The 27987-nt window shown below is 40.5% G+C and overlaps 1 protein-coding gene across 4 annotated transcripts; it reads right to left on the bottom strand.

Annotated features, from left to right (window-relative positions):
* Window positions 1-4926: 4926 nt before the first annotated feature.
* LOC118536646 (uncharacterized) lies at window positions 4927-21927 on the bottom strand. 4 transcript variants are annotated; one of them, XM_036093642.2, is made up of 6 exons: window positions 21818-21835; window positions 17868-17959; window positions 15375-15416; window positions 15079-15205; window positions 14446-14538; window positions 4927-6645 (listed from the first exon to the last, which is right to left on the bottom strand). In XM_036093642.2, exons 4-6 carry the CDS (start codon window positions 15110-15112, stop codon window positions 5252-5254), a joined length of 1521 nt encoding a protein of 506 aa, XP_035949535.1. In that variant the 5' UTR covers window positions 15113-15205; window positions 15375-15416; window positions 17868-17959; window positions 21818-21835; the 3' UTR covers window positions 4927-5251. The 4 variants fall into 4 exon arrangements, with proteins under 4 accessions (XP_035949535.1, XP_035949534.1, XP_077918742.1 ...); XM_036093641.2 differs by lacking the exon at window positions 15375-15416 and having other exon boundaries at window positions 21818-21927; XM_078062616.1 differs by lacking the exons at window positions 15375-15416; window positions 17868-17959 and having other exon boundaries at window positions 21818-21922.
* Between the last annotated feature and the right edge of the window lie 6060 nt (window positions 21928-27987).

Here is a 27987-nt window from a genome sequence, read left to right as displayed (position 1 = left end):
AAGTACTTTTGGCTTAATCTGGTGAGATTTGTTACAAATAATTGCTTTGGTGATGATTTATCCAGTATTTGGTGACAGTTTAAAAGGAAAAAAATTATACGCCCTAGATTTCTGTACACCATGTATGCAGGAAAGTTTATATAGCAGTTCTGAGACCGTGATCCTTAGAAAGGCCTGCTTGCAAGCCTGGACTTCGGCTGGTGTCAGGGAACATGGATTTGGGAAGACTACTCCATCTCATTTCTGGTAAGAGCTGTTCACTGTGCCTAAACTGTATGATGTGGTTTATTCTGAATACCTGCTCTTCCTATTGAAGGCTTGGATTTTGTTACATGCTAAGTAGATGGTGCCTACATGACCAGCCCTTAATAAGAACCCTGGGTACTGGTCTCTAATGAAGTCTTTTTGTAGGCATTTCACACGTGTGGCCACAATTCAATGCTGGAGTTGAGTGAGTCCTGATACCGTGGGAAGAGGGCTTTTAGAAGCTCACGCCTGGTTTCCTTTCACTCATATGTGGACAATAAGGAATAGAGCACAGGATCATAGGGGAAGGGAGGGAAAACTGAATGGGAAGAAATCAGAGAGGGAGACAAACCATGAGACTCTCGACTCCGGGAAACAAACTGAGGGTTGTGGAAAGGGAGGTGCGTGGGGGGATGGGGTAACTGGGTGATGGGCATTAATGAGGGCACGTGATGTGATGAGCTCTGGGTGTTATACGCAACTAATGAATCATTGAATACTACATCAAAAACTAATAATGTACTATATGTTGGCTAATTGAATGTAAATTAAAAAAAGGACATCTATGTAACTTTTTCCTTTACTGATTTTGCTCTGTATTCTTTCACTGAAATATAGTCCTAAATCCAACTATATTCTGAATCCTCTGAGCAAATCAAAGAACCTCAAGGTGGTGTTAGGGACTCCCAAACAACTACACAAATTGAGACAGCATGGATCTCAGTATCTGGTATCCTGTGAAGATATAGCCCAGAAAACTGATTATGAAAATGAATCTATTAGATATATTTTGTAAATAAAGCCCTTCAGTCAATACACTTAAAATATCACCATGGTGTCCAAGAAGTGTGGAAAGGCATCTAAAGCTGCTCTTCCTCCTTAGAGGCTTGACTGCTATGCTATGATCCCTACCCATGCATTTTTTCTTCAAAGCATTTCTTTTTTTTTTTAGATTTTATTTATTTATTTATTTGAGAGAGAGAGAGAGAGAGAGAAACAGCATGAGAGGGGATAGGGTCAGAGGGAGAAGCAGGCTCCCCGCCAAGCCGGGAGCCCGATGTGGGACTCGATCCCAGGACTCCGGGATCATGACCTGAGCCGAAGGCAGTCGCTTAACCAACTGAGCCACCCAGGCGCCCCTTCAAAGCATTTCTTTTTGGGACACCTGGTGGCTCAGTCAGTTAAGTGTCTACCTTTGACTCAGGTCACGATCTCAGGGTCCTGGGATTGAGCCCCGCATCAGGCTCCCTGCTCAGCGGGGAGTCTGCTTCTCCTTTTCCCTCTGCCCGCCACCCAACCTCCCGGGCTTGTGCTCTCTCTTTCAGACTGTCTCTTTCTCTCACATAAATAAATAAAATCTTAAAAAAAAAATAAAATAAAAGCATTTCTTTTAACCTCCACAACATAACCACTTTACTGGTATCTCCAGTATTTGTCTGCTCCCTGGCTTATGCCTCAAGATGCATCTTGTGCATCAACTACAAAGATGGTCAATCATACTCGTTAGCTTATCAGTGTATTCAAAGCAAAAATTTTTTTGCTTTTGAATACTGCTTGAGTCCTACTCCTTAATTTTGATCTTATGTGTCATACGATAATGTAGAGCAATCTTAATTAGGTGACTTAACTGTAAGGGACTCATAATTTTTCAAATTCTATTGTACATAATTTACCAGTTTGATCAAATGGATGTTCATTAAGAAATAAAAACATAATAGAGGGGCGCCTGGGTGGCTTAGTTGGTTAAGTGTCCAACTCTGGGTTTCAGCTCAGGTCATGATCTCAGGGTCGCAGGATCAAGTTCCGCATTTGGCTCTGTGCTCAGCGGGGTCTGCTGGAAACACTCCTTGCCAAAGAGTATTAACGGTATCCACTCCTACATTATGTATGGACATACAGAGAATACACACATATACACAAGAGAATTATGAATTTTATTATACTATGAAGGCTATGGTCTGATTTCACAAAGCCTGTATTATGTTCTCCTGATATTACATGTCCTTGGCATTACCTCAAATGCCCCATATTATTATGGGATCATATGAAATTTAAACAAATTCTTATTGGTGAACATTTGTTATTTCCATTTAAAAACTGTGTGACATTAATGATGTGATTTTCATCTTTTCATTGTTTGAATCTCATAATCATATATTTCTATAGTATGATTTCCAGATCACAGTTGCATGTTACACATTCCGTTATATACTGCTTTTCAAAAGATATGTATTGCCACCAAGAAAGAAAAACATGTAACTGTCATTTCTGCATCAGTAATTAATATATCTGATGAAACCACCAAATCCCAAATTTTTCTATTATTTATTTCATGGGGATGAGGGAAGAATATGGGAAGCTGACAAGCTAAATGTCCTTCAAATTTGGCATAGCTTCTACCAGAGAAGTTTGATTTAAAAAAAAAAAAAAGTGCTACAATTAGAAGGCAATCATATAAAAGATTACACAGAAATGCGGAAATTTAAAAATCAATGATGAACTCAAAATTAAGAAAATTTTTATCATTACTCTGACACTTTTAATGTTACTTTGAACCCTTGCCTTAACATTGTTGAGAAAATTCAATTAAGCTATGTGCAGTGGCCAGTTATCATAGAGTTAAAATTGTCTGCAATGTGAGAAAAATCACAAAATAGAGTTGATTTTCTACTGTATAAACCAATGGAACATGAAATCGAGACCCAAAAATAGAGAATAGAGGCTGACGGTATACCAAGAGCCAACTGCAATAGGATACTACCAAAATAATGCTGTGGAATACAGTACTGTGTATTTCTGCATTTCAATTCCTATTTGTTTCTCAGAATTATTTTTTTTGGTTTCCTTTTCCAGATACAATTTTTAAATATTGCACATTTTCTCTGATTAAAATATTTTATCACAACTTTCTGCCATTTTAAGAACTATGTGTCTCAGTATGGACCTTCTTGGGCTGATTTTTGGGGTGCTCTCTGTGCCTCCTGGATCTATGTTTCCTTCCCCACAAAAAGGAAGTTTTCAGCAATTATTTCTTCAAATAAATTTTCCCTAAGACTATCCTCAATTTGCATAATTTTTTTCTTTTTATTTGCTCAGGTTGATTACTTTCCATTACTCTGCCTTCCAGGTCATTAATCCATTCCTCTGTCATCTAGCTTATTTATTCCATCAAGTGTCTTATTGTGTTCTTCATCTCTGATTGGTTCTTTTTAATCTCTGTGCTAAGGTTCTCACTATGTCCTCCACTCTTCTCAAGTCCGGTGAGTATCTCTATGACCATTACTTTAAATTCTCTATCTGGCATATTACTTACATCTGTTTTGCTTAAGTCTCTTGCTGTGGTTTCGTCCTGTTCTTTCATTTGGAGATACCCCCCTCCTCATTTTGTCTCTATCTGTGTATTATTAGTCAGCTATGTCTCTTGGCTCTCGAAGGTAACGGCCTCACGAAGGGGTCTGTACTGCCCTGCAGTGCATGGTCTCCTGTTCCCTGGGAACCGTCGCTTCAGGGAGTGTCTCCTAAGCGTGTCGCCTGTGCCTGCCATTGCATCCTGGCCTCTTTTTCCTTCAGTCCAGTCATCTGCGGAGGCTCTCTCTGCCCGTTGTGGGCAGCGTTTGGTCTTCAGCTGGGTGGGGCACATCCTAATGTGTGTTGGTCTGCATGCTGCCCCTGCCACCTCTGGACGTGATATCCCATGAAACATGCAGGTCAGGAGATGAGGCGTTCATGGGGTTTGCTCTGATCTCCCGGGGGAGGGGGCTTGCAGTGCCAGGACTGAAGCGAGTGTGATGGGGAAAGGCGGCTCCACTGGACCACAGGGGTGCGGGGCTCCGAGTAAGCAAGTTAGGTAAGGAGTGTTGGCGCCACGCTGGTTCCAGCAGGTGGCCATGTGTTCATGCCAGGGGGCTGTGGAGGGAAGTGGTGCCTACCAGCTCCTTTGTTCCTGGAGGGGTCCCTGCCTCTCCAGGCCATGCTCTGAGTAAGTCACTCTCTCTCCCGCCTGCCCCTGGCGTTTTTCAAACTGCTGATTCCTGGCTGTACCTCCCCACTGGTTGGTTGTCATGCTCTCCCAGAGCCCAGCCCACAGACATTGAAAATCCAGGCTTTAAGTCCCACTGGTTGTAAGAACTCATGAAATTTGGCCCCTCTCACTTTCGAAGCCAAATGTTACGGGGATTTGTCTTCCCCATGTGGTCTCCCCCCGTGATAATCTGTTTTTTGCCTTCTCCACATCACCGGCTCTGTCCCCACCACAGATGGCCACAGTCTGTTTCACTCTCAAACTGCATCTTTGCCCTTCCTACCTTCTTTGATATTGCCTCTTCTCTACCTTTAGTTGATGAGTTTGTTATGCCAGTCTTCAGGCCGATTTCTGGGTTACTTACGCTGATGTGACTGTTGTCTAGCTGTATCTACGGGAGGAGGAAAGCTTAGGATCCTCCTACTCTGCCATCTTCCCTAATTCTCTCTTCCTTTTGACTCACTTAGCAAGTACTAAGTGCACATACAGAGTGCTACTCAATGTTGATTGTATAAATTCAACAGCAAATAAACTCCCTGCCCTCACGAAGCTTGTATTTCAGGGGACATCAATTTTAATATCCACCATTAGAGTTTGATAAGTGCCTAAAGAAAAATTATTTCAACAGCCTGTTTCTTTTTTTTTTTTTTTTAAAGATTTTATTTATTTATTTGACAGAGAAAGACACAGCGAGAGAGGGAACACGAGCAGGGGGAGTGGGGGAGGGAGAAGCAGGCTTCCCGCGGAGCAGGGAGCCCGATGCGGGGCTCGATCCCAGGACCCTGGGATCATGACCTGAGCCGAAGGCAGACGCTTAACGACTGAGCCACCCAGGCGCCCCTCAACAGCCTGTTTCTTGAGTGAAAACTACAACTGCTAAGGTTCTAACTAAAGTCCTCATTGCACCATTTGTGTGATCTTGGGATCACCAGGATGTATTCAGCTATGGCAGAAACATTGTTACTGAAACAAATGGTTTCCCTCCTATGAGACTGGATGAAATTTATCACCAGCATGGATTCTGTGATGAATTTTAACATACGAACTTGAACTGAACTGCTTACCACATATCTTACACTTATAAGGTTTCTCCCCTGTGTGAACTCTCTGATGGGATTTTAGATGTCCAGACTGACTGAAGACCTTACCACACATATTACATTTGTACGGTTTCTCTCCAGTGTGGACTCTCTGATGAACTTTAAGATTTGAGGTCCTAGTGAAGTGCTTACCACATGCCCTACAGGTGTATGGGTTCTCTCCCATATGGACACTCTGGTGAACATCAAGATCCAAGCTTGTCTTGTAGCCCTTCCCACACTCCTCACATTTGTATGGTTTTTCTCTGGTGTGGACTTTCTGATGAGCTTGCAGGCATGATTTCTGACCAAATCCCTTCCCACACTCTTCACATTTGAATGGTTTTTCTCCACTGTGGACTCGCTGATGTGTCAAAAGAGGTGAGACCCATCTGAAGCTCTTCCCACATTCCTTGCAATTATAGGGTTTCTCCTCTGTGTGGAACCTCCGGTGGTAATAAAGATGTGTCCTAGAAAAGAAGCTCTTTCCACATTCCTCACATTTGTGTGGTTTCTGTCCCATGTGAACCTTCTTATGGATACGAAGACGTGAACGCCAAGTATAGGACTTCCCACATTCCTCACATTTGTACGGTTTTTCTCCTGTGTGGACTACGCAATGACTATTAAGTGCTGATCTACGACGAAAGCTCTTACCACAGATGTCACACTTGAACGGCTTCTCCCCAGTGTGGACTCTCTGATGGTCCTGAAGATGGCAAGCATTAATGAAGGCCTTCCCACATCCCTTACACTTATAAAGTTTCTCTCCCGAGTGTAACCTGCAATGATTACTAAGTTCTGATCTACGACTGAAGCCTTTCCCACACTCCTCACATTTGAATGGCTTCCCTACAGTGTGGACTTTCTGATGAGTTTGCAGATGTGAGCTCTGACTGAATTCCTTACCACACTCATCACATCTATACCGTTTCTCTCCCAGGTGAACTCTCTGATGAATACGAAGTGCTGAGCTATAAAAGAAGCATTTCCCACACTCACGACATGTATGAGACTTCTCTTCTGAGTTTAACTGCTGAAGATCACAGTTGGAGGTATCACTGAAGAATTTTTTACACCCATTTCCCTGGTAAGTTCTCTGGCCTGTCTGAGTTATAGACAGTCCTGCCCCAACCTGGCCAGGTAAATCGTGTTGTTTGTAGAATTGAGAACTTTTTATCATGGAGTCTTGACACCGGGTTAAGTCATTAGCAATGTGTTGCCAGATTTGCCAGCAGGAAAGTTCTTCATGTGGTTCTGCTTTAGGAATAGTCTCCATCTCATGTTGGACTTTTTCTCCTAAAACGACAGAGAATGCAGATGTAGACAAATGAAGGCTTTGTTCAATGTCTTCATAGCTATATGTTAGGAAAGAGCATGGGACCTTTTTTTTTTTTAAGATTTTATTTATTTATTTGACAGAGAGAGAGAGAGACAGCAAGAGAGGGAACACAAGCGGGGGGAGTGAGAAAGGGAGAAGCAGGCCTCCCGCTGAGCAGGGTGCCCGATGCGGGGCTCGATCCCAGGACCCCAGGGATCATGACCTGAGCCGAAGGCAGACGCTTAACGACTGGGCCACCCAGGCGCCCCAAGAGCACGGGACTTTAATGAATCCAGGGAATATTCCCTACATCCTTCTAGTGTATATCATGGTCTCTGGTTTAAATGCCTACACAAACCAAGAGGTAGTCTAGTAGGCTCCTATCCACTCCACTAAGCAAGCATCAATGAAACAAACTGAGAATCACTCCAAGCCTCATATGTGATATACAAGTTAGAAATCAAAGACTTAATAACAAAAGTAATAATGATACAGGTTAATTTTGCTGTTTCTACTGAATTTCATAAATCAGTGTATAAACTCTTATTTTTTTAAAAAATAAGCTCCACACCCAGCATGGAGCCCAATACAAGGCTTGAACTCACAACCCTGAGATCAAGACCTGGGCTGAGATCGAGTCAGACACAACTGACTGAGCCCCACAAGTGCCCCCAATAAACTCTTAAATAGTAAATTATGCAGCAAATAAATTATATACACAATGAAGGCCTTTGTCCTCAACATCTGAAAGATAGTTCTAAGCCCCTGGCGTGTCAGGCCTCAAAGGAATGCCGTAGGGTCTTCAGTCACATTAGACAGTTTAACAATATGATTTAGGGACAAGGCTGACCACACCAGAAAGACCAAGCATATGATTTTAGGTGGGGCTTTCAATCACCTGGTGGTATGGACCAAGAGGCTGAGAATAACCACATGAAACCATTCAGTCTACACTGGTCATATGACAGAACTCCAATAAGTACTCTGGACACAGGATCAGGTGAGTTTCCCTAACTGGTAATATCCTGTGTATAACTGTACACCTTCATTTTGGAAAGTAACACGATAACACATCCCTGACCCCATGGACAGAACACATGGCAACTCTGCCTCTGGTACTTCCCTAAACTCCCTCTCATGTGCTTTTTCTCTTGCTTGATTGTAAGGTGTATCCTTCCCTGTAATAAACACTAACTGTGAGTATAACAGCATTCAGTGAATTCTGCCAGTCCTTTTAGAAAATGATTCAATCTGAAGGCAATTTTGGAAACTCTCAAACCTGTAGTTGGTGTTAAGTGCCAGGAGGTCTGTGTAAACTGTCCCTCTAAACTTTATAGTTGCTTAAACAATTTGCAATCCTATATATCAAGCACCTAGAACTGATTATAGCTATATATTCTAAGTATTCCTGCAAATTCTACATAATGTGTATAGTTCATCTTATTTTCCTGTGTTAATACACACAGTTAATACACCTTAAAAAGAGAGAGCAAACTGTAGTTTTGCTGTGAAGTCAGAATACCCACAAGGAGGGTGGTGTTCCTGATAAGAGAATTGAAAATGGCAAGAACCACTAGGGGTGAAAAGACTACACAAAGGTTTATGCACTGGTTTCTTCTGAGGCTTCTGGACCGTCTCATTCAAAACAGAATGAGGAAAATCTTTGAATGTAGATAAATTAGGCTTTCACATCAGTTTTTCTGATTGAAAACTGCAGCCTTTTAGTCAGCTGTAAAATAAATTTAACATCATGCAATAAGCATTTAGGAAAAAGGGACAGAAACTATCAGAGCATCACCACTCACAGGAGTGGGGTGACTGCATGAATTGTCTTACAAAGTCATACATATAAATCTATATATGCATGAAATATTTCTTTTGGATACACTGAAAGATGCATTTCTTAGTAGGGCTTGTGTTCTCAAGTCTGAAAACTTAGTTCAGGAACTCAGCAGGTCTTTCATTAAACAAATTGTTCATATGGAAAGGTAAGCCCTAAGGGTGAAAACTTGGAAAATTATTAATAGGTGAGTGTGTACCTCTTGGTAGATACTACTTTATGGTTCTATTTAATAAACTATCCCTTTATAATAGTTTTCTTTGGGGCACCTGGGTAGCTCAGTCAGTTAAGCATCTGCCTTTGGCTCATGTCATGATCCCAGGGTCCTGGGATCAAGTCCCGCATTGGGTTCCCTGCTCAGCAGGGGAGTCTGTTTCTCCCTCTTCCTCTGCCCCTCTGCCTGCTTTTGCACACATGTTCTCTCTCTCAAATAAATAAATAAAAATCTTAAAAAATAATAATAATAGTAGGGGACTTTAACACCTCACTTACATCAATGCACAGATCATCTAAACAGAAAATCAACAAGGAAACAATGGCTTTGAATGACTCACTGGAACAGATGGATTTAACAGACATATTAAGAACATTCCATCCTAAAAAAATAAAGCAGACATTCAGAATACAAAATGTATAATTAAAAAAAATAAAGAACATTCCATCCTAAAACAGCCAAATACACATTCTTTTCAAGCGTACATGGAACATTCTCCAGAACAGATCACATATTAGGCCACAAAACAAGCATCAACAAGTTCAAAAAGATCAAAGTCATACCATGCATCTTTTCTGACCACAACAATATGAAACCAGAAGTCAACCACAAGAAAAAATCTGGAAAGACTACAAATACATGCAAGTTAAATAACATGCTAGTACACAATAAATGGGTCAACCAAGAAATAAAAGAAGAAATAAAAAGTACATGGAAATAAATGAAAACACAACTGTCCAAAACCTTTGGGATGCAGAAAAAGCGGTTTTTTTTTCTTTAAAGATTTATTTATTTGAGAGAGAGAGTGAGAGCACAAGAAGTGGGGAGGGGCAGAGGGAGAGGGAGAAGCAGGCTCCATGTGGAGCCCCATGTTGTACTCGATCCCAGGACCCTGGGATCACCACCTGAGCCAAAGGCAGACGCTTAACCAACTGAGCCACCCATGCGCCCAGAAAAAGCAGTTCTAAGAGGGAAGTTTATAGCCCTATAGGCTGACCTCAAGAAGCAAGAAAAATCTCAAACAACCTAACTTTACACCTTAAGGAGCTAGAAAAGGAACAACAAACAAAACCTAAAAACAGCAGACAGAAGGAAATAATAAAGACTAGAGCAGAAATAAATGATATAGAAACAATAGAACAGATTAATGAAATCAGGAACTGATTCTTTGAAAAAAAAATCAATAAAATTGATAAGCCTCTAGCTAGACTTATCAAGAGAGAAAGAGAAAGGACTCAAATAAATACAATCACAAATGAAAGAAGAGAAATAACCAATCACAGAAATACAAATAATTACAAGAGAATATTATGAAAAACTATAGGCCAACAAATTGGACAATTTAGAAGAAAGGGATAAATCCCTAGAAACATATAACTTACCAAAACTGAAATAGGAAGAAATAGAACATTCGAACAGACCAATTATCAGCAAAGAAATTGAATCAGCAATCTAAGAAGTCCCAACAAAAGTTGGGTTCCCAACAAAAGTCCAGCACCAGACGGCTTCACAGGCAAATTCTGCCAAACCAAACTATCCCAAAAAACAGAAAAGGAAGGAAAACTTCCAAATTCATTTTATGAGGACAGTATTAACCTGACACCAAAACCAGATAAAGACACCACACACCAAAAAAAAAAAAAAAAAAAAGAGAGAGAGAGAGAACTACAGGCCAATATCTTTGATGAACACAGATGCAAAAATCCTCTACAAAATATTAGCAAACTGAATCCAACAATATATTAAATAAATCATTCACCACAATCAAGTGGAATTTATTCCTGAGTTGCCAAGGTCATTCAATATTTGCAAATCAATCAACGTGGTACATCACATCAATAAGAGAAAGGATAAAAACCGTATCATCATTTGAATAGATGTGGAAAAAACATTTGACGAAGTACCACATCCACTCATGGTAAAAACCCACAACAAAGTAGGTTTAAAGGGAACACAAAGGCCATATATGAAAAACCCACAGGTAACGTCATCCTCAAAGGGAAAAAACTGAGAACTTTTTCTCTGCAGTCAGAAATAAGAGAGGAATGTCCACTCCCACCACTGTTATTTAACATAGTACTGGAAGTCCCAGCCTCAGCAAGTAACGAAAAGAAATAAAAGGCATCCAAATTGGCAAGGAAGAAGTAAAACTTTTGCTATCTGCAAATGATATGATACTATATATAGAAAACCTGAACAACTCCACTGAAAAACTGCTAGAATAAATTAATTCAGTAAAGTCACAGGATACAAAATCAATGTACAGAAATCTGTTGCATTTCTACACACCAATAATGAGGCAGCAGAATTAGAAATTAAGGAATCAATCCCATTTACAATTGCACCAAAAATAATGATACACCTAGGAATAAAGCTAACCAAAGAAGTGAAAGATCTGTACTCTGAAAATTATAAAACACTGATAAAAGAAACTGAAGATGACATAAAGAAATGGAAAGACATTCCATGCTCACAGATTGGAAGAACAAATACTGTCAAAATGTCTATACTGCCCAAAGCAATCTACACATTTAATGCAATCCCTATCAAAATACCTGTCAGAATGGCTAAAATCAAAAACACAAGAAACAAGTGTTGGTGAGGATGTGGAGAAAAAGGAACCCTAGTGCACTGTTGGTGGGAATGCAGACTGATGCAGCCACTGTGGAAAACAGTATGGAGGTTCCTGAAAAAGTTAAAAATAGAACTACCCTACAATCCAGCAATTGCACTATTGGGTATTTACCCAAAGAATATGAAAGCACGAATTCAAAGGGATACATGCATCCCTACGTTTATAGAAGCATTATTTACAATAGCCAAATTATGGAAGCAGCGCAAGTGTCCATCGACTGATGAACAGATAAAAAAGGTGTGGGGTGTGTATGTATGTACTGTGTGTGTGTGTGTGTGTGTAATGGAATATTATTCTGCCATCTAAAAGAATGAAATCTTGCCATTTGCAATGACATGAATGGATCTAGAGAGTATAATGCTAAGTAAAATAAAATAAGTCAGAGAAAGACAAATACCATATGATTTCACTCACACAGGGAATTTAAGAAAGAAGACAAATGAGTGGGGCACCTACATGGATCAGTTGTTAAGCGTCTGCCTCCACTCAGGTCATGATCCCAGGGTCCTGGGATTGAGTCCCTTGTAGGGCTCCATGCTCGGCGGGAAGCCTGCTTCTTCCTCTCCCCCCGCTTGTGTTCCTGCTCTTGCTCTCTCTCTTTCTCCGTCAAAAAAATAAATAAAATCTTAAAAAAAAAAAAGACGACGACAAATGAGCAAAGGGGGGGGAGAAAGAAAAAGAGATAAACCAAGAAACTATAGAGAACTTATGGTGACCAGAGGGGAGGTGGGGGAAGTGGGGGGGGTGAAATGGGTGATGGGGATTGAGGGCACTTGTGATGAGCATCAGGTGTTATATGGAGGTGTTGAATAACTATACTGTGCACCTAAAACTAATATAACACTGTATGTTAAATAACTGGAATTAAAATTAAAACTTAAAAAAAAAAAAAAAGTTTTTCTTCCCAGAAATGACTATGCCCCCTACAAAAGGAAAGCCTACAGGGAAAGCATGCTCCTTGGTGTGGTCACAACCACAGCGCTTGGAGGTTTCCTTGGGATCTGGGTCAAGTGCTCACACAGAAACACACAATCACACTTCAAGTCATCTAAATAAGTAAAAATTGGACAGGTAGCCATTTGAAGACAAGTAATATTCCTCAATTATCTTCAGTTCATTCTGGTTTATGGTCACTTATTAGCTGTTGCCATGAGTCATGGAGTGATTGGTGAAAAGGAAGCCTATGCCCTGGTTTCTTACAAGGCTTCTGGCCTGTTTCTTTGAAAATAGGATGGAAAAACTTTGGATATAGATAAACTTGTCTTTTGCACCAGATTTTTAAGTTGCAAACTAAAGACCTTTAGTGAGTTGTGGAATAAATTTAAAAGCCTGTAATAAGCATTCAGAAAAATAAACTATCCTGCATCACCAGCGACAAGAAATACAGTTAAATTCTCCTATCCGTTAATTCATTCGCAAAGTCAATAAATATTTACAGGTATCTGCCACATCCCTCCACTAGTCTAGGCACCAAGGACACACCAATAATCAAAACAATTAAAATTCTCCTCCTGCAGGGGCGCCTGGGTGGCTCAGTCGTTGAGCGTCTGCCTTCGGCTCAGGTCATGATCCCGGGGTCCTGGGATCGAGCCCCGCATCGGGCTCCCTGCTCAGCGGGAAGCCTGCTTCTCCCTCTCCCACTCCCCCTGCTTGTGTTCCCTCTCTCGCTGTGTCTCTGTCAAATAAATAAATAAAATCTTTAAAAAAAAAAAAATTCTCCTCCTGCAGATTATACCCACTGAGGAGAAAGAAGTGAGAAGTAAACAAAAACGTATGAGACACAACAGAAGCCAAGAGGAGTAAAGACAGCATTGTATTTTACATAGAATGGTCAGAAGGCCTGTGTCATGGTATTAAAACCCAGCAGAGACCTGAACAAAGAAGAGAAGAACCCGTAGGATTTTTGGTGAAAGACTATTTCAGGCTGAGTGAAGAAGGACTCCAAGGGAGAAGCTTCTGTAACAGACTTAATAATGGTTCCTGAAAGATGTCCATGTCCAATCCCCAGAACCTGTGAACATGTTATGTTATGTTAACTGGGTTGCAGATGCAATGGAAGGTGCTAATCAGCTGATCAGAAAAACAGGAAGATCATTCTGGATTATCTGGGAGGGAGCAATGTCATCAGAAGGGTCCTGAAAGGTAGCAGACAGAAAGGAATGCAGCCTTGTAGACACCTTGATATTATCCCCGTGAGACGTGTCAGAGTTCATACCTGAAGAACAAAAATACAATAAAAGTTTACTGCTTAGTCTGCTATATGCACAGTAATTTGATAAGGCGGCAAGAGGCAATGTACAGTATCCTTGGAAGGCCTGAGTAATAGCAGGGAGGACAACATGGGTGGAAAAATGGGAGTGAGAGTGGTGCCTGGCTGGCTCCATCTGGAGAGCATGAGACTCTTGATCTCAAGGTTGTAAGTTCAAGCCCCACGTTGGGTGTAGAGATGACTTAAAAATAAAAAAACCTTGAAAAAAATAAAAGGGGAGCAAGAAAGAGAGGACAGAAGATGTATTCAAAGGAGAGGGACTGGGGATGCAGAACAGACTCCAGGGGATTCCAAGAGCCACTTTAAGTGGTTTTAACTTTAAGGCGGGGGAAAAAAAGAAGCCATCATGGATGTTTGTTTGTTTTTTTTTTTAAGATTTTATTCACTTATTTGAGAGAGAGAGAGAGGGAGCATGAATGGCCGGGGGGGGGGGGAGGGAAGGGCAGATGGAGAGGGAGAAGCAGACTCCTCGCTGAGCAGGGAGCCCGAAGCAGGACTTGATCCCAGGACCCTGAGATCATAATCTGAGCCAAAGGCAGACGCTTAATGGACTGAGCCACCCAGGTGCCCAGACATAATGGATTTTGACCAGAGGAATGGCAATCTCAATTACATTGCCTAAGGATCACTTTGGCTGCTCTGTGGAAAACAGGTGTAGGACGGGAAGGGTGGAAGCAGGACAACCCATACAGAGGCTGTTGTAATAATCCAGGAAAGAGGTTTGGCAATTTACAACAAGGTGATGGAAATAAGCATGAAGAAATGTATGTCAAACAGACGGGAGAGTTGCCTCCAAGACTCATGGTTACTTGGTTCTTACCTGAATTGCCTTTTCTTTGGGTTGCTAACTTCACCATCCAAAACTTTTCTTCTCTTACCAAGTGGACCACATCTCGTTTAAATGGTTGATGCCCTGGGAGCACACAAAGTCATATGTTTAAAGTCAACACACTCTAGGGAAAATTCACTGGAAAATGGGGTTCCCACTACATATTCTTCAAGCAATCAGAAGCAATGTTTTTCAAACCTTTGTTTTCATGACCATTTGAAGAAATATCATTTGCCAAGTCTCCTACACATATACAGAATGAGTTAGGAAGTACTTACTCTTCTTTGATTTTTTGGAAGAGTGAGAGAAGGATTGCTATTATCTAATTTATTTATTTCATTAAAAGTTGATAACAGGACTCATTATACTGGTTTTATAACTCATGATAGGGTCAGAAATACATGAGGCAGAGCTGTATACCATCCATTTACTTTTCTTAAACAAAACAAAGATTTGCCTGTTGTTAAAAAAACAAATAATGCTCTCTGTGAGTCCCACATATATTAGGAAAATCAGATCCCCAAACTCAGAGAACCAGTTCGAGGGCCCCAAAGCCTTGAAAACCCAAGGATACGAAGCCACTCCTGGAACTAACATTCAGTAATAGAGGGCTGATGTCCTCACCCACAGAGACCAGGTTCCCGAAGTTCTCCAACATCACGTCTCGGTACAGCTTCCTCTGGGCGGGGTCCAGCAGCCCCAGCTCCTCCTCCGTGAAGACCACGGCCACGTCCTTGAACGTCACCGTCTCCTACAACACCGAGCACATGTTGTCTCAACCTTACAACCGACCTTCGCTGAGAGGGACAGCGCTAAGAGATATATCTTCTTATCTGTCACTTTTACTCAACAGAATGGCTAACATTTCTGACCCTTGGTTTCCTGTGTGAACCTGAGTAGGTTTCTTATATTTTACATACCTAAGTGGAAGATGAAATCAGGAACCCCCTTATACAGCAGCTCTAAGGAGTAAATGCAGAGACAGAACTAAGTGCATGGCAAATCCAGCAAGCCTGGATGTTTTATTTATATTATTTTTATTTATTTTTTTTAAAGATTTTATTTATTTATTTGACAGACGGAGATACAGTGAGAGAGGGAACACAAGCAGGGGGAGTGGGAGAGGGAGGAGCAGGCTTCCCGCGGAGCAGGGAACCCGATGTGGGGCTCAATCCCAGGATCATGACCTGGGCTGAAGGCAGACACTTAACGACTGAGCCACCCAGGCGCCCCTTTATTTTATTTTTTTTAAAGATTTTATTTTTATTTATTTGACAGAGAGAGAGAGAGCACAAACAGGGGGAGCGGCAGGCAGAGGGAGAAGCAGGCTCCCAACTGAGCAAGGAGCCCGATGTGGGGCTCGATCCCAGGACCCTGGGATCGTGACCTGAGCCGAAGGCAGACGCTTAACGACTGAGCCACCCAGGTGCCCCAGGCCTGGATGTTTTAAACTAAGGTTATACCTCAGTTTATAACTGGAGGCAACCAAGATGTCGCTTAGGTGGTAAATGGATAAACTGTACATCCCGACCAGAGTATAATTTAAGGAATAAAAAGGAAAAAGAGCTATCAAGCCATGAAAAGACATGGAGTTACCTTAAATTCATATGACTAAGTTAAAGAAGTCAATCTGAAAGGCTACATACTGTATGAATCCAACCATATGACATTCTGGAAAAGGTAAAACTATAGAGACTACAAACTATGGAGTCTGAGAAAAGATCAGTAGTTGGCAAGGGTTAGGGGAAGGGAAGGATAAATAGGTGAAACACAGAGGACTTTTAGGGCAGTGAAACTACTATGTAGGATACTATAATGGTGGGGCCACATCATTACAAATTTGTCCAAACCGACAGAAAGAACAACATCAAGAATGAATCCTAAAGTAATCTATGGACTCTGGGTGATAATGATGTGCTGATGGAGGTTCATCGACTGTAACAAGTGTACTACTCTGGTGGCGGATGTTGACAATGGGAGAGTCTGTGGGTGTTTGGGGGCAGGGTGGGAAATCTCTGTACTTTCTGGATTTTACTGTGAATGTTAAACTGCCCTAAAAAATAAAGTCTATGTATATACACATATACACAAACCTAAGGTTATACATTACTTTGAAAAAACTAATACATGACAGAATAAAAGCAGATCAGTAGTGACATGCAGGGGATGAATCAGATGTAAGACAGAATCTAGCTCTTCCTGTGTGAAAATCTCCAACGAGACTCGCATAAAGCAGCAGTTAGAGCCTATTGCGCTGTGGCGTATTTGAATATCTTATCTACAAAACTCTAACGTGGCATGTATCAAATGTACTTTTTCATTATTGAGCTCCTAATACATTGAGGAGAAAAAATAGGTAGCTTATTCGGAGAAGTGATTTTTTGCAGAAAAAAATTGTAGGTAGGAAAACGATCACTGCAGTGCTGCTTCAAACAATCAAACTCCTAAGCCACCTTAATGTGTAAGAGCAGTAAGCAGTTAAAAATTGAAAATCATATCAATTTAGGGGCGCCTGGGTGGCTCAGTCGTTAAGCGCCTGCCTTCGGCTCAGGTCATGATCCCAGGGTCCTGGGATCGAGCCCCGCATCGGGCTCCCTGCTCGGCGGGAAGCCTGCTTCTCCCTCTGACCCTCCCCCTGCTTGTGTTCTCTCTCTCGCTGTGTCTCTCTCTCTCTCTGTCAAATAAATAAATAAATAAAATCTTCAAAAAAAAATCATATCAATTTAATAGAAATACGATGTAACCACAAATAACGAATGTTCTATGTTAAACCAAGAAGCACAAGTCAATATTAGATGTATATCATGAATATTAATAAATCTATGAATATACATAAGAAAGTATGAGAAAATAAAAATAGTTAATGTGTCACTGGTGAAGCAAGCAGAACTGGTCATTCCTAGTAATTGGTCCACATTAATTTTTTTTAATATATATATATATTTTTTATTATGTTCAATTAGCCAACATATAATACACCATTAGTTTTTGATGCAGTGTTCAATGATTCATTAGATGCGTGTAACACCCAGTGCTCATCACCACACACGTTTATTTTTGAAATAAAATGAATAATGACAAAATTATTGCTAAAAGCAAATACAGAGTAAAGAGGTCATTTAGCTTGGTGTTCTCCTTGAGTCACCCCAAGAAATGAAAAAAATATGTAACTTTTTTTTTTGAGAGAGAGAGAGAGCTGTAGGGAGGGGCAGAGAGGGAAAGAGAGAATCCCAAGGAGGCCCCTGGCTGAGCACAGAGCCAAGGCAGGGCTCGATCTCAGGACCCTGAGACCATGACCTGAGCCGAAATCAAGAGTCAGACGCTCAACCAAAGAGCCAGCCAGGCGCCCCAATACGTAACATTCTGAGTAGTGAAATGGAATTTTAACAGCAAGAAAGGCAAGCCATATGCACCTTGAATGTGGTCATTTTTTTCTTCCTACTTCTGGAGAGGTAGATTCCTGGAATACGGAGTCCTGGCAAGGCAGACCTGGGCCTGGTCGTGTCTGGAAAGGCAGAAAAGGACATGAAAGGGTGCCCAGGGATGATGCTCGCCTACATGAATGCTTACTGTGAATTAGCCAAGGAGCCCCTTCCTTGGGATGGCTGTTGCTGTCCACAGCGCGAAGAGCAGATCATGGCTACTCCATTCCTACACAACACACACACCGCTTGTTGTGTGTTGCCTTGTGCTATCTTGCCTTGCTCCCAAGGTAGCAGTTCAGATTCTGACATGATGGAAACTGACACAACGTAATGCATCAAGCAAGAATCATCTCTGGGGCAACAATATCTGGGCTCAAATCCTACCTCAGCTTCTCAGTAATTGTATCATCTTGGATGAATTAATAACATCTCTTTTCCTCAATTTTGTCATCTGTACAACTGGGACAATAATATTTCCAACTCATGGAACTGTTGAGAGCTGGACAACACTTGGAATACACTCAGGGTTTCTTACTTTTGTAGCTCTAATAAAAAAAAAGATGACATTCTGCAATATGAAATTGCTCTTATGCATGTGATTTCTACCAAAAGACATTGTAGGATACCTGACTGAAGCTCTGACGTTGATTGTCCTGTTGTGTGAAGGTCACTTGTAACCTCTGAAAAACCAGTTAACTCTGCCTCATTGTCTTCCCTAATATTGTGTTACCTTAGTGATAATTTTTAAATTGTTGTGGACCACGGTTTTCCCAAACAACAACAACAATAACAACGGTTTCTAGTATCTATTAAGAAAACACAAGATTCTGGGGGGTGGGGTGGGTGGGGACAGTATGATGAAGCCAATCTGGAAAACAGTTTTGGCAGTTTGTCAAAAAGTTAAACCAAAAGCTACCAGTCAGCCAAGCAATTCTACTCCTCGGTATCTACCCAAGAGAAATGAAAACCCATCTCCAAACAAAAACATATACATATGTATTTATAAAACTGTTATTCATAAGAACCCCAAACTGGAAACTAAGATGTCCACCCATGGGTAAATGGACAAGTGTGGTGTGTCCACACTGAAATATTAATGGGCAATAAAAAGGAATAAAATTATGATGTATACAACATGGATGAACCCTGAAAATATCACAAGTGAAAGAAGCCAGTCACAAAAGACCACACCTTGTATGATCCCATTTAAATAAAGGGTTCACAATATAGAGACAGAGAAGAAGTTAGTGGTTGTCCGGGGTTGTTGAGAACAGACATTAACTATAAATGGTAACAAGGGGTCTTACTGGAGGAATGAAAATGTTCTAAAATTGAATTATGGCTAGAGCTGCACCCCTCAATGTTACAAAAATCACTGAATTGTACACATGCAAAGGGAAAATTCTGATACGTAAAATCGAGATCAACTAAGTTGTTTTTAAGAATTGTCTGAGAAGCAACATCTCATTTAAGTTAACAAACCTGAACTGAGTCCATATAAAATTTATATTTGACTGAATGAAAAGAAAAAGAGAGACAAAAAGGGATGCTGATCTTTACAGCAGAAAGCCCAATAATAAAACACATCTCCCCACTGGAAACTTTAATTACAAAAAGAAATATAGTAACTTCAGTGGTAAAATGGCACAGACATCCCCTTCACCAAGTGAACAAAACTGACATCACCAATATAAAAACCAAAATATGTCCTTCAGCTCCTGTTATGTTGATTGAAAAGGCCACGTCACCACTTCTGTGGAATCCCTGACAATGCATAATCTGAATCAAACTGTGAAATCTATCACATAAAATTCAAAAGATGGGCTTTCTCTGATACGACTTGCCTACACATCATGAACAAAAACATCACGAACAAAATAATGAAGGATGAGGAATCATTCTGGATTAAAGGAGACAACAGAAAACATGACAGCAAAAGGCAGCCCACAAAATTGGCTTTAATCAGGAGAAAACAGTTATAAGGATTTTAAATGAAAAACAGAACACATTTAAGTATGGACTGAGGGTCAGAGAATAGCACATTAACAATGTAATTTTCTGACTTTGATCTAGATACTGTGATTATAGAAGAGACTATCCCGATTCCTAGAAAATAAACAGTGTTTAAAAGAAAAACACAGGCCTAAAATGGCATCACTAGGCCAAGTCACCAAACTGGGGCTTAATGACTAACCTAACTGCAGTTTCAACCTCCCCCAGAAACACAGTGCTAACCAGTCACTCAGGAATTTTCTGATAAGCACCTATGAAGTTAATCTGACCACAGGCCCTCTCCATCCCTTCAAGATGAGGTAATCTGCGTAAGATCCTCTGCTCTTCCCTCCAAGGGAAAGTGGCCTTGCTTGAAACAATCCTTTCTTTCCTCTTGCTAATAACTTCCTTGTCCCACCCTCCTTCCTACAAAAACCTTGCATTTTGTACAACTCCTGAGCTGCCTTCTACTTGCTTTATGGGATGCTGCCCAGTGTATGAATCATTTAATAAAGCCAATTAAGTCTTCAAATTTAGTCAGCTGAATTTTTGTTAACAATACAAATACTTCGGGACATAGAGGTATCGTCTACAGCATAATCTCAAATTCTTCGGGGGGGAGAAAAAAGAGATGCGTGAAGGAAAAAGGGCAAGGGCAGTTGACAGCTGGAAGCAGCTAGGCCTTGGTGTTTTCACCTCATCATAAATAATTTCAAGAATATCAGCAATTTTCAGACATAACTACTTAGTGTCAACGGTGCAACAAGAAAGGCAGTCTTTTTTGACACAAAGGCCAAGGACAGAAAGGAGGCTCTGAAACACCACAATTATGTCTTTGTCCCTGAGAAATCAGGAGATACTCTGCCCCCGCCCCGCCCCTCCTCCTTTCCAGCCAGGAATGGTTTGGGAGTGTTAACCTTAAAAATAAAACTGCCAGTTATGTTACTGGAATAGCAGAAAATCGCAATCCAGGACAAGCAAGATATGGCAAAAACACTGGCAAGTCCACAGAACAAAGGAGAGGAACACTCTTTTAGAGGGTAAAGGGAGAACTTGGGAATGCTGTCATAAAGAAAAAGTCCATTGGAGCAAACGGGGGCTTGGAAGTATAGTGGCTTTTCATTGGCTGAGTTTTGACAATCTCTCATTGGCTGGGCTGACGCGGGGCGCGGGGGGGGGGGCGGGAAGCCATTCTTCCTCCCTCTGGGATAGTAACTAATAGCTAAAATAGTATCAGGTGGTCTCTTCCAAGTGGGTCTGCAATCGACAAGAGTCATGGTAGGGTATGAGCGCTTTCCCCCTGCCAGCCTCGGACTCCATTCTAAAGGAGGTTTCCCTTTATTAATTTTACACAGGAGTAACTCCTCAGAAAGGGTTCGGGACTATCAAGCTTCCTATAGGGATCAAAAAGAAGTGCCAGGACTCACTGCAGCCACGATATTCGTGGCTGTCCGGTTACTAAGCACTTAAAATTAGAGTCTAATACCAAGAGACCACCATTCACCACGCGGCAGGAAGTGTCCTTAAGACTTTTATTTATACCATCTCGTTTGATTCTCAAACCACTGGATTATAGGAAGGTAGGAATGTCATCCCAATTTCACAAAAAAACAAAAACAAACAAACAAAAAACCCACCCCCCCCAACCCCCGAGACAGAGAAATTTAAGTAAATGGCCCAATGAATGTTCAACCACGCGACAAGGGCAGAGCGAGGGAAAGGTGGGCGGCCTGGGGAGGCAGGACCGCAGGCGGAGAGTCCGGGAGACCCTCCACCAGGCCATACGCTGCTCAACCGCCTCAAACGCCAAGAGGGTCCCTGGAGGGGAACGCCACTCCAGCCCTCAAGCCACCTCTCTCGCGCGCAGCTCTCCCCCCCAAATCAATGGCCAGTGGTACTAGCACCCAGGGAAGTTCAGGAGGGTCCCGAAACCAGAACCCACTTACCACAGCGACCGGAGAGCCCGCAGCCGAGCCCGCAACGGAGCCGGGAACAACCTGGCCAACTGAGCGGAAGTGCCTGAGACCGCCCCGCCCCAAACTCCGCTGGGGATCGACTACCCAGAATTCCTCTCTCCCGGCTGCCTTGCGGAAGTACCCGTCGCTACCGAACTGGCGGACTACATTTCCCAGAAATCCGGAGAACACCGGCCCCATTCCCACCCTCCCCGGCCGGAAGTGCTTGCGAATCCTGGGAGATGGGGCTCTCTAGTTCCCACAATGGTCGTGGGGGCTGAGTTCGTGTTGTCCAGTTCTTGGGCGATAACGTGCGTTCCCATACTGGGGCTAGAGTTCACCTCTCCCGGAATCTGGCATCATAAAATATTCTGTTATTTAAGCTGCTATTAGTTTTGTCTCTACAATAATAGCAAACCTAGCTAATATATCACTGGAAATGTTAGTCTGAAACTGCAATGATGAACTTAAGATCTTCAGAAGAATGCACAAGGTCAAGGCTTAAGAAGCTGTACATTTGGAAATCTACACAGAACTGTTGAGAAAAACACTTTAAAACTGTATTACAAAATTCATGGGCCCAAGAGAGGTATGGTAATTTGGTTGATTCTTTATTACCTCTCCCACAGGAGTCTGAATCACCCAAAATCCACGAGTCACCTCCATTCTGTCAGTACACTATCACGTGATGGTCTAAAGAAATATTGTGCCACAGAGAAGCGCCTTTAACAGGAATAGCCAAGGCACCTCAACAGAACCTCATGGACACAAGTCTTGGAGTTTCCTGGGATATTTGGTAGACCACTCAGATGGAATAAAGGCCAGAGACAACGCCTGAAGGACAAACAAGATTGGACACACACGGGTCCAGATCCTGGCTCTAGGCACCCCAACTGGACAACACTCACTACCAGTAATGACCAAATTCAGGCAGCAGAGGGCAACATAAAAAAAATTGGCACTGCATAGTGTGGGCCTTCTCGAGGCACAGGGCCTGGCCCTATCTACTTGGATCTAAGAGCTATACAGTCTCCTTCATTCTAACTGACAATCTCACCTCCTTAAGCACATATAGTCTTTTATTTTTATTTAAATTCTAGTTAGTTAACATACAGTGCAATAGTGGTTTCAGGAGAATTCAGTGATTCATCACTTACATACAACACCCAGTGCTCATCGTAACAAGTGCCCTCCTTAATACCCATCACCCATCTAGCCCATCCCCCACCTATCTCCCTCCATCAACTCTCAGTTTGTTCTTTATCATTAGGAGCCTTTTATGGTTTATTTCCCTCTCTCATTTTTCCCCCTCCTGTATGTTCATCTGTTTTGTTTCTTAAATTCCACATATGAGTGAAATCACATAGTAATTTGTCTTTCTCTGACTGACTCATTTCGCTTAGAGTAATGTACTCTAGCTCCATCCACATCACTACAAATGGTAAGATTTCATTCTTTTGATGCCTGGGTAATAGTCCATTGTTTTTATTTATATACCACATCTTCTTTATCCATTCATCAGTCAATGGACATTTGGTCTCTTTCCATAATTTTGCCATTGTTGATAATGCTGCTTACAAACATCAGGGTGCATGTACCACTTTAGTACATATAGTCTTAGAAGCTGCACAGCTATGAGTATCTTCATCTATGATGTCAGCCCTAGCCTGACATCACCAAAACTGGCCTTTAAAAAGATTGGGCTTATGACAGAGAAATTCCACTCCCAATACCCAAGAGAAATTATACCCAAGAGAAATTAAAACATATGTACACACTTGTACAAAAAATATTCATAGCAGCATTATTCAGAATAGCCAAATTATAGAAACAATCCAAATGTCCAGTAACTGATGACTAGATAATAAAATGTGGTATATTTATACAATAGAATCTTATTCTGTGATTAAAATATGAAGTACTGATTCATTCGAGGGTTAACCTTGAAAACGTGCTTAGTGAAAAAAGCTAGACACAGTAAAGAATGTATTTGATGATCCCATTTATATGAAATGTGCAGAAGACATCAGTCTATACAGGAAGATAAGTTATCAGGGACTTGTCCATTGGGAGTGGAAAATGGCTGCTAATGGATGGGGGCGGGTGTTGGTGGGCTGATGAAAAAGCTCTGGAATGAGATAGTGGTGATAGTTCAAATCTTTGTGAATATACCAAAAGTCATGCAATCATACACCTTACAAGTGTGAATATTAAAGTATGTGAATTTATCTCAATTGAAAAAAAGATATTGGCCTCTTTGAAACTGTTTCCCACTGACATGTTACTATGGACTGAATTGTGCCCCTCTGCCATGCATATGTTGAAGCCCTAAACTCCAGTGTGACTTATTTGGATATAGGGTTTTTAAGAAGGCAATTAAGATTAAATAGGTCATTAGAGTGGGGCCCCAATATGATAGGATACAAACAAATGGAAAAGTATTCATGTTCATGGATTGGAAGAATTGATACTATTAAAATATCAATATTATCAAAAGTCATCTATAAATTCAATGAAATCCCTATCAAGATTCTAATGGCAATTTTTTTTACAGAAGTAGAAAAAACACTCCTAAAATTTATATGGCACCACAAAAGACCCCCAATAGCCTGAAAAAGAAGAATAAAGCAGGAGGTAACACATTTCCTGATTTCAAGCTATACTATAAAGTTATAGTCATCAAAACAGTATGGTGCTGGCATAAAAACAAATAGATCAATGGGACAGAATTGATAGCCCTAAAATAAACCCAAGCATATATGGTCAACTAATATTTGACAAGGGAGTCAAGAACATTCAATGGAGAAAAGACTTTCTTTTCAATAAATGGTGCTGGGATAATTGGATATTCACATGTAAAAGAATGAAACTGGACCCATATCTATACCACTCACGAAAATTAACTCAAAATGAATTAAAGACTTAAATGTAAGAAACTCCTAAAAGAAAACAGGAATAAAGCCTCTTAACATGGGTCTTGGTTATGATTTTTTGGATATGACACTTAAAGCACAAAGAACAAAATAAAAAATAAACAAGTGAGACTATATCAAACTAAGAAGCTTCTGCACAGCAAAAGAAACCATCAACAAAGTGAAATGACAACCTATGCAATGGGAAAAAAAAATCTACAAGCCATATATCTGGTAAGAGGTAATATCCAAAATAGATAAGAACTCATATAACTCAATATCAAAACAAATGAACAAGCCACCCCCCTCCCAAATAACCTAACTAAAAATGGGCATAGGACCTAAATAGACACTTCTCCAAAGAAGATATACAAAATACCAACAGGTACATGAAAAAACGCTCACTTTTACTAGTCATTAGTAACACCCCAATTAAAATCATAATGAGATATCATTTTGTGCATGTTAGAATGGCCATCATCAAAAAGACAAGAGATAACAAATGCTGGCATGAATGTGGAGAAAAGGGAACAGCTGTGCACTGTTGGTTAGATTGTAAATTAATACAGCCATGGTGGAAAACAGTATGGAGGATCCTTAAAAAATTAAAAATAGAGCTACTATATGATTCAGCAATTCCACTTCTGGGAATATATCCAAAGGAAATGAAAACACTAATTTGCAAAGATATCTGCACCCCCATGTTTGTAGCAGCATTATTCACAATAGCCAACACAAGGAAACAACTTAAGTTTTCATCAATGAATGAATGGATAAAGAAGTTTGGGTGTATATTTACAATGGAATATTATTCATCCATAAAAAGAAATGATCAATGCTCGCTTCAGCAGCACATATACTAAAAAAATAAATGGTGAAATCCTACCATTTGCAACAAAATGGATAGATTTTGAAGACATGCTAAGTGAAATAAGTCAGAGAAAGACAATTACTGCATGATTTCACTTATATGTGGAATCTGAAACAAAAACAAAAATCTAAAACAAAAAACAAACTCATGGAAAAAGGGAACAGATTTGTGGTTACCAAAGGCAGAGGATGGGGGGTGGGGGGAATTGGAGGAAAGTAGACAAAAGCTATAAACTTCCAGTTATAAGATAAATAAGTACTGGGGATGTAATGTATAACACGACTATACCTAACACTGTCATATAATATATAGGAAACTTCTTATGAGAGTAAATCCTAAGAGTACTCATCACAAGGAGAAAATGTTTTCCTTTCTTCTATTTATGCGAGAAGATGGATGTTAGCTAAAGCTATTGTGGTAATCATTTCACAATATAGTAAATCAAACCATCACACTGTACACCTTAAACTTATACAGTGATGTATGTCAATCATTTCTCAATAAAATTGGGGCTAAAAAGAAAATAAATATTTGGTTAATATGTATGTGAAAATATTTATAACAAAATAATGAATACTTATAACTATTAGAGTTATCATTGTTGGAACTGATGTAATAATGTTATCTACAACTATCACCTTTCACTACTCATTCCATATTCCCCTTACTCTCAGAAAACACCTCAGTTCATTGTGGTTCTTTTCCTATTCTTTTCCTAGTGGATGAACCAAATTCTCATTCTTAAAGGTTTTGAGACATTAACAGTCCTGCCTGAATTGTGCTGTTGTATTTTTCCATTGGTGTTTAATCATAAGACATGGTGCTTTTAAGAGACACCCTAAGTGATCTCTTGCATTCTGGACATACTCTTGCTTACCTCCACTGTGTTACAGCAACTCAATTCTCTCATTGTTATCAGGATCAATTACCCAGCCAGTAAAATAACCCCCTTCTTTGACTATTCATTCAGAAGTAAGAGACATCAAGTGCCCAGTTGGAAGTATCAAGTTCAAATTCAATGGAATCATTACTGTGTCTTCTGATGGATTCATTCATTCCCTTGGAAATAAGATCTCTATAGAGCTTGTTCATGGAGACAGGAAGCAAAATATTTGCTATTGGATCACTTGAAGTAATAGTGAGTGGAGCCACTCAAATTTCTACCCCTGGATTCCTGATCTTGTGAAACTTGTTTATGGGTAAAAGAGCACCATATTCTGGGCACTGATTTAAATCATATACAGCATCTATGAGGACATTGTTCCAGCCCAACAAGATACTGCCACCTACTTGGTAATGCAATTAAATTTTCAAAAGGTTAGTCCATTTTCTATCAATTCAACTACTTCAAGGTAATGGGGAACATGATAGAAACAGTGCATTCCATGAGGATGGGCTCATTGCCACACTTCATTTGCTATGAAGTAAATCCCTTATCAGAAGCAATGCTGTGTGCAGGTTCCTCAAAAAAATTAAAAATAGAACTACCAGTAATTGCACTACTGGGTATTTACCCAAAGAATATTAAAACACTAATTCAAAGAGATATATGCACCCCTGTGTTTATTGCAGCATTATTTACAATAGCCAAATTATGGAAGTAGCCCAAGTGTCCATCAATAGATGAATGGATAAAGAAGATTGATATATATATACAGTGGAATATTATTCAGCCATTTAAAAAATGAAATCTTGAGACACCTGGGTGGCTCAGTTGGTTAAGCATCTGCCTTCAGCTCAGGTCATGATCCCAGAGTCCTGGGATTGAGTCCTGCATTGGGCTCCTTGCTCAGCGGGGAGCCTGCTTCTCCCTCTGCCTGCTCTGCCTGCAGCTCTCCCTGCTTGTGCGCTCTCTCTCTCTCTCTCTGACAAATAAATAAAATCTTTTTTAAAAATAAAATAAATAAAAAAATGACATCTTGCCATTTGCAACAACATGGATGGATCTAGAGAGTATAATGCTAAGTAAAATAAGCCAGTCAGAGAAAGACAAATACTATATGATTTCACTCATATGTGGAATTTAAGAAACAAAACAAAAGAACAAAGGGGAAAAAAGAGACAAACCAAAAAACACTCTTAACTATAGAGAACAAACTGATGGTTACCAGAGGGGAGGTGGGGGATGGTTGAAATAGGTGAAGGAGATTAAGAGTACACTTATCTTGATGAGCATTGAGTAATATATGGAATTGCTGAATCACTATATTGTACATCTGAAACTAATATAACACTGTATATTAACCACACTGGAATTGAAATAAAAATAAATTTTAAAAAAAGAGAGTTAATGCTGTGTGGAATCCTACAATGGTGGAAAAGAACTGTTAGAGTACACAATTGGTAGTTTTGGCAAAAGCACTACAGGCCTGGAAGGT

The sequence above is a fragment of the Halichoerus grypus genome, chromosome 15, assembly GCF_964656455.1.
Source record: "Halichoerus grypus chromosome 15, mHalGry1.hap1.1, whole genome shotgun sequence".
Taxonomy (NCBI): Eukaryota; Metazoa; Chordata; class Mammalia; order Carnivora; family Phocidae; genus Halichoerus; species Halichoerus grypus.
Note: the sequence above shows the minus strand (reverse complement) of the source record. Positions and strands in the feature narration are given on the sequence as shown.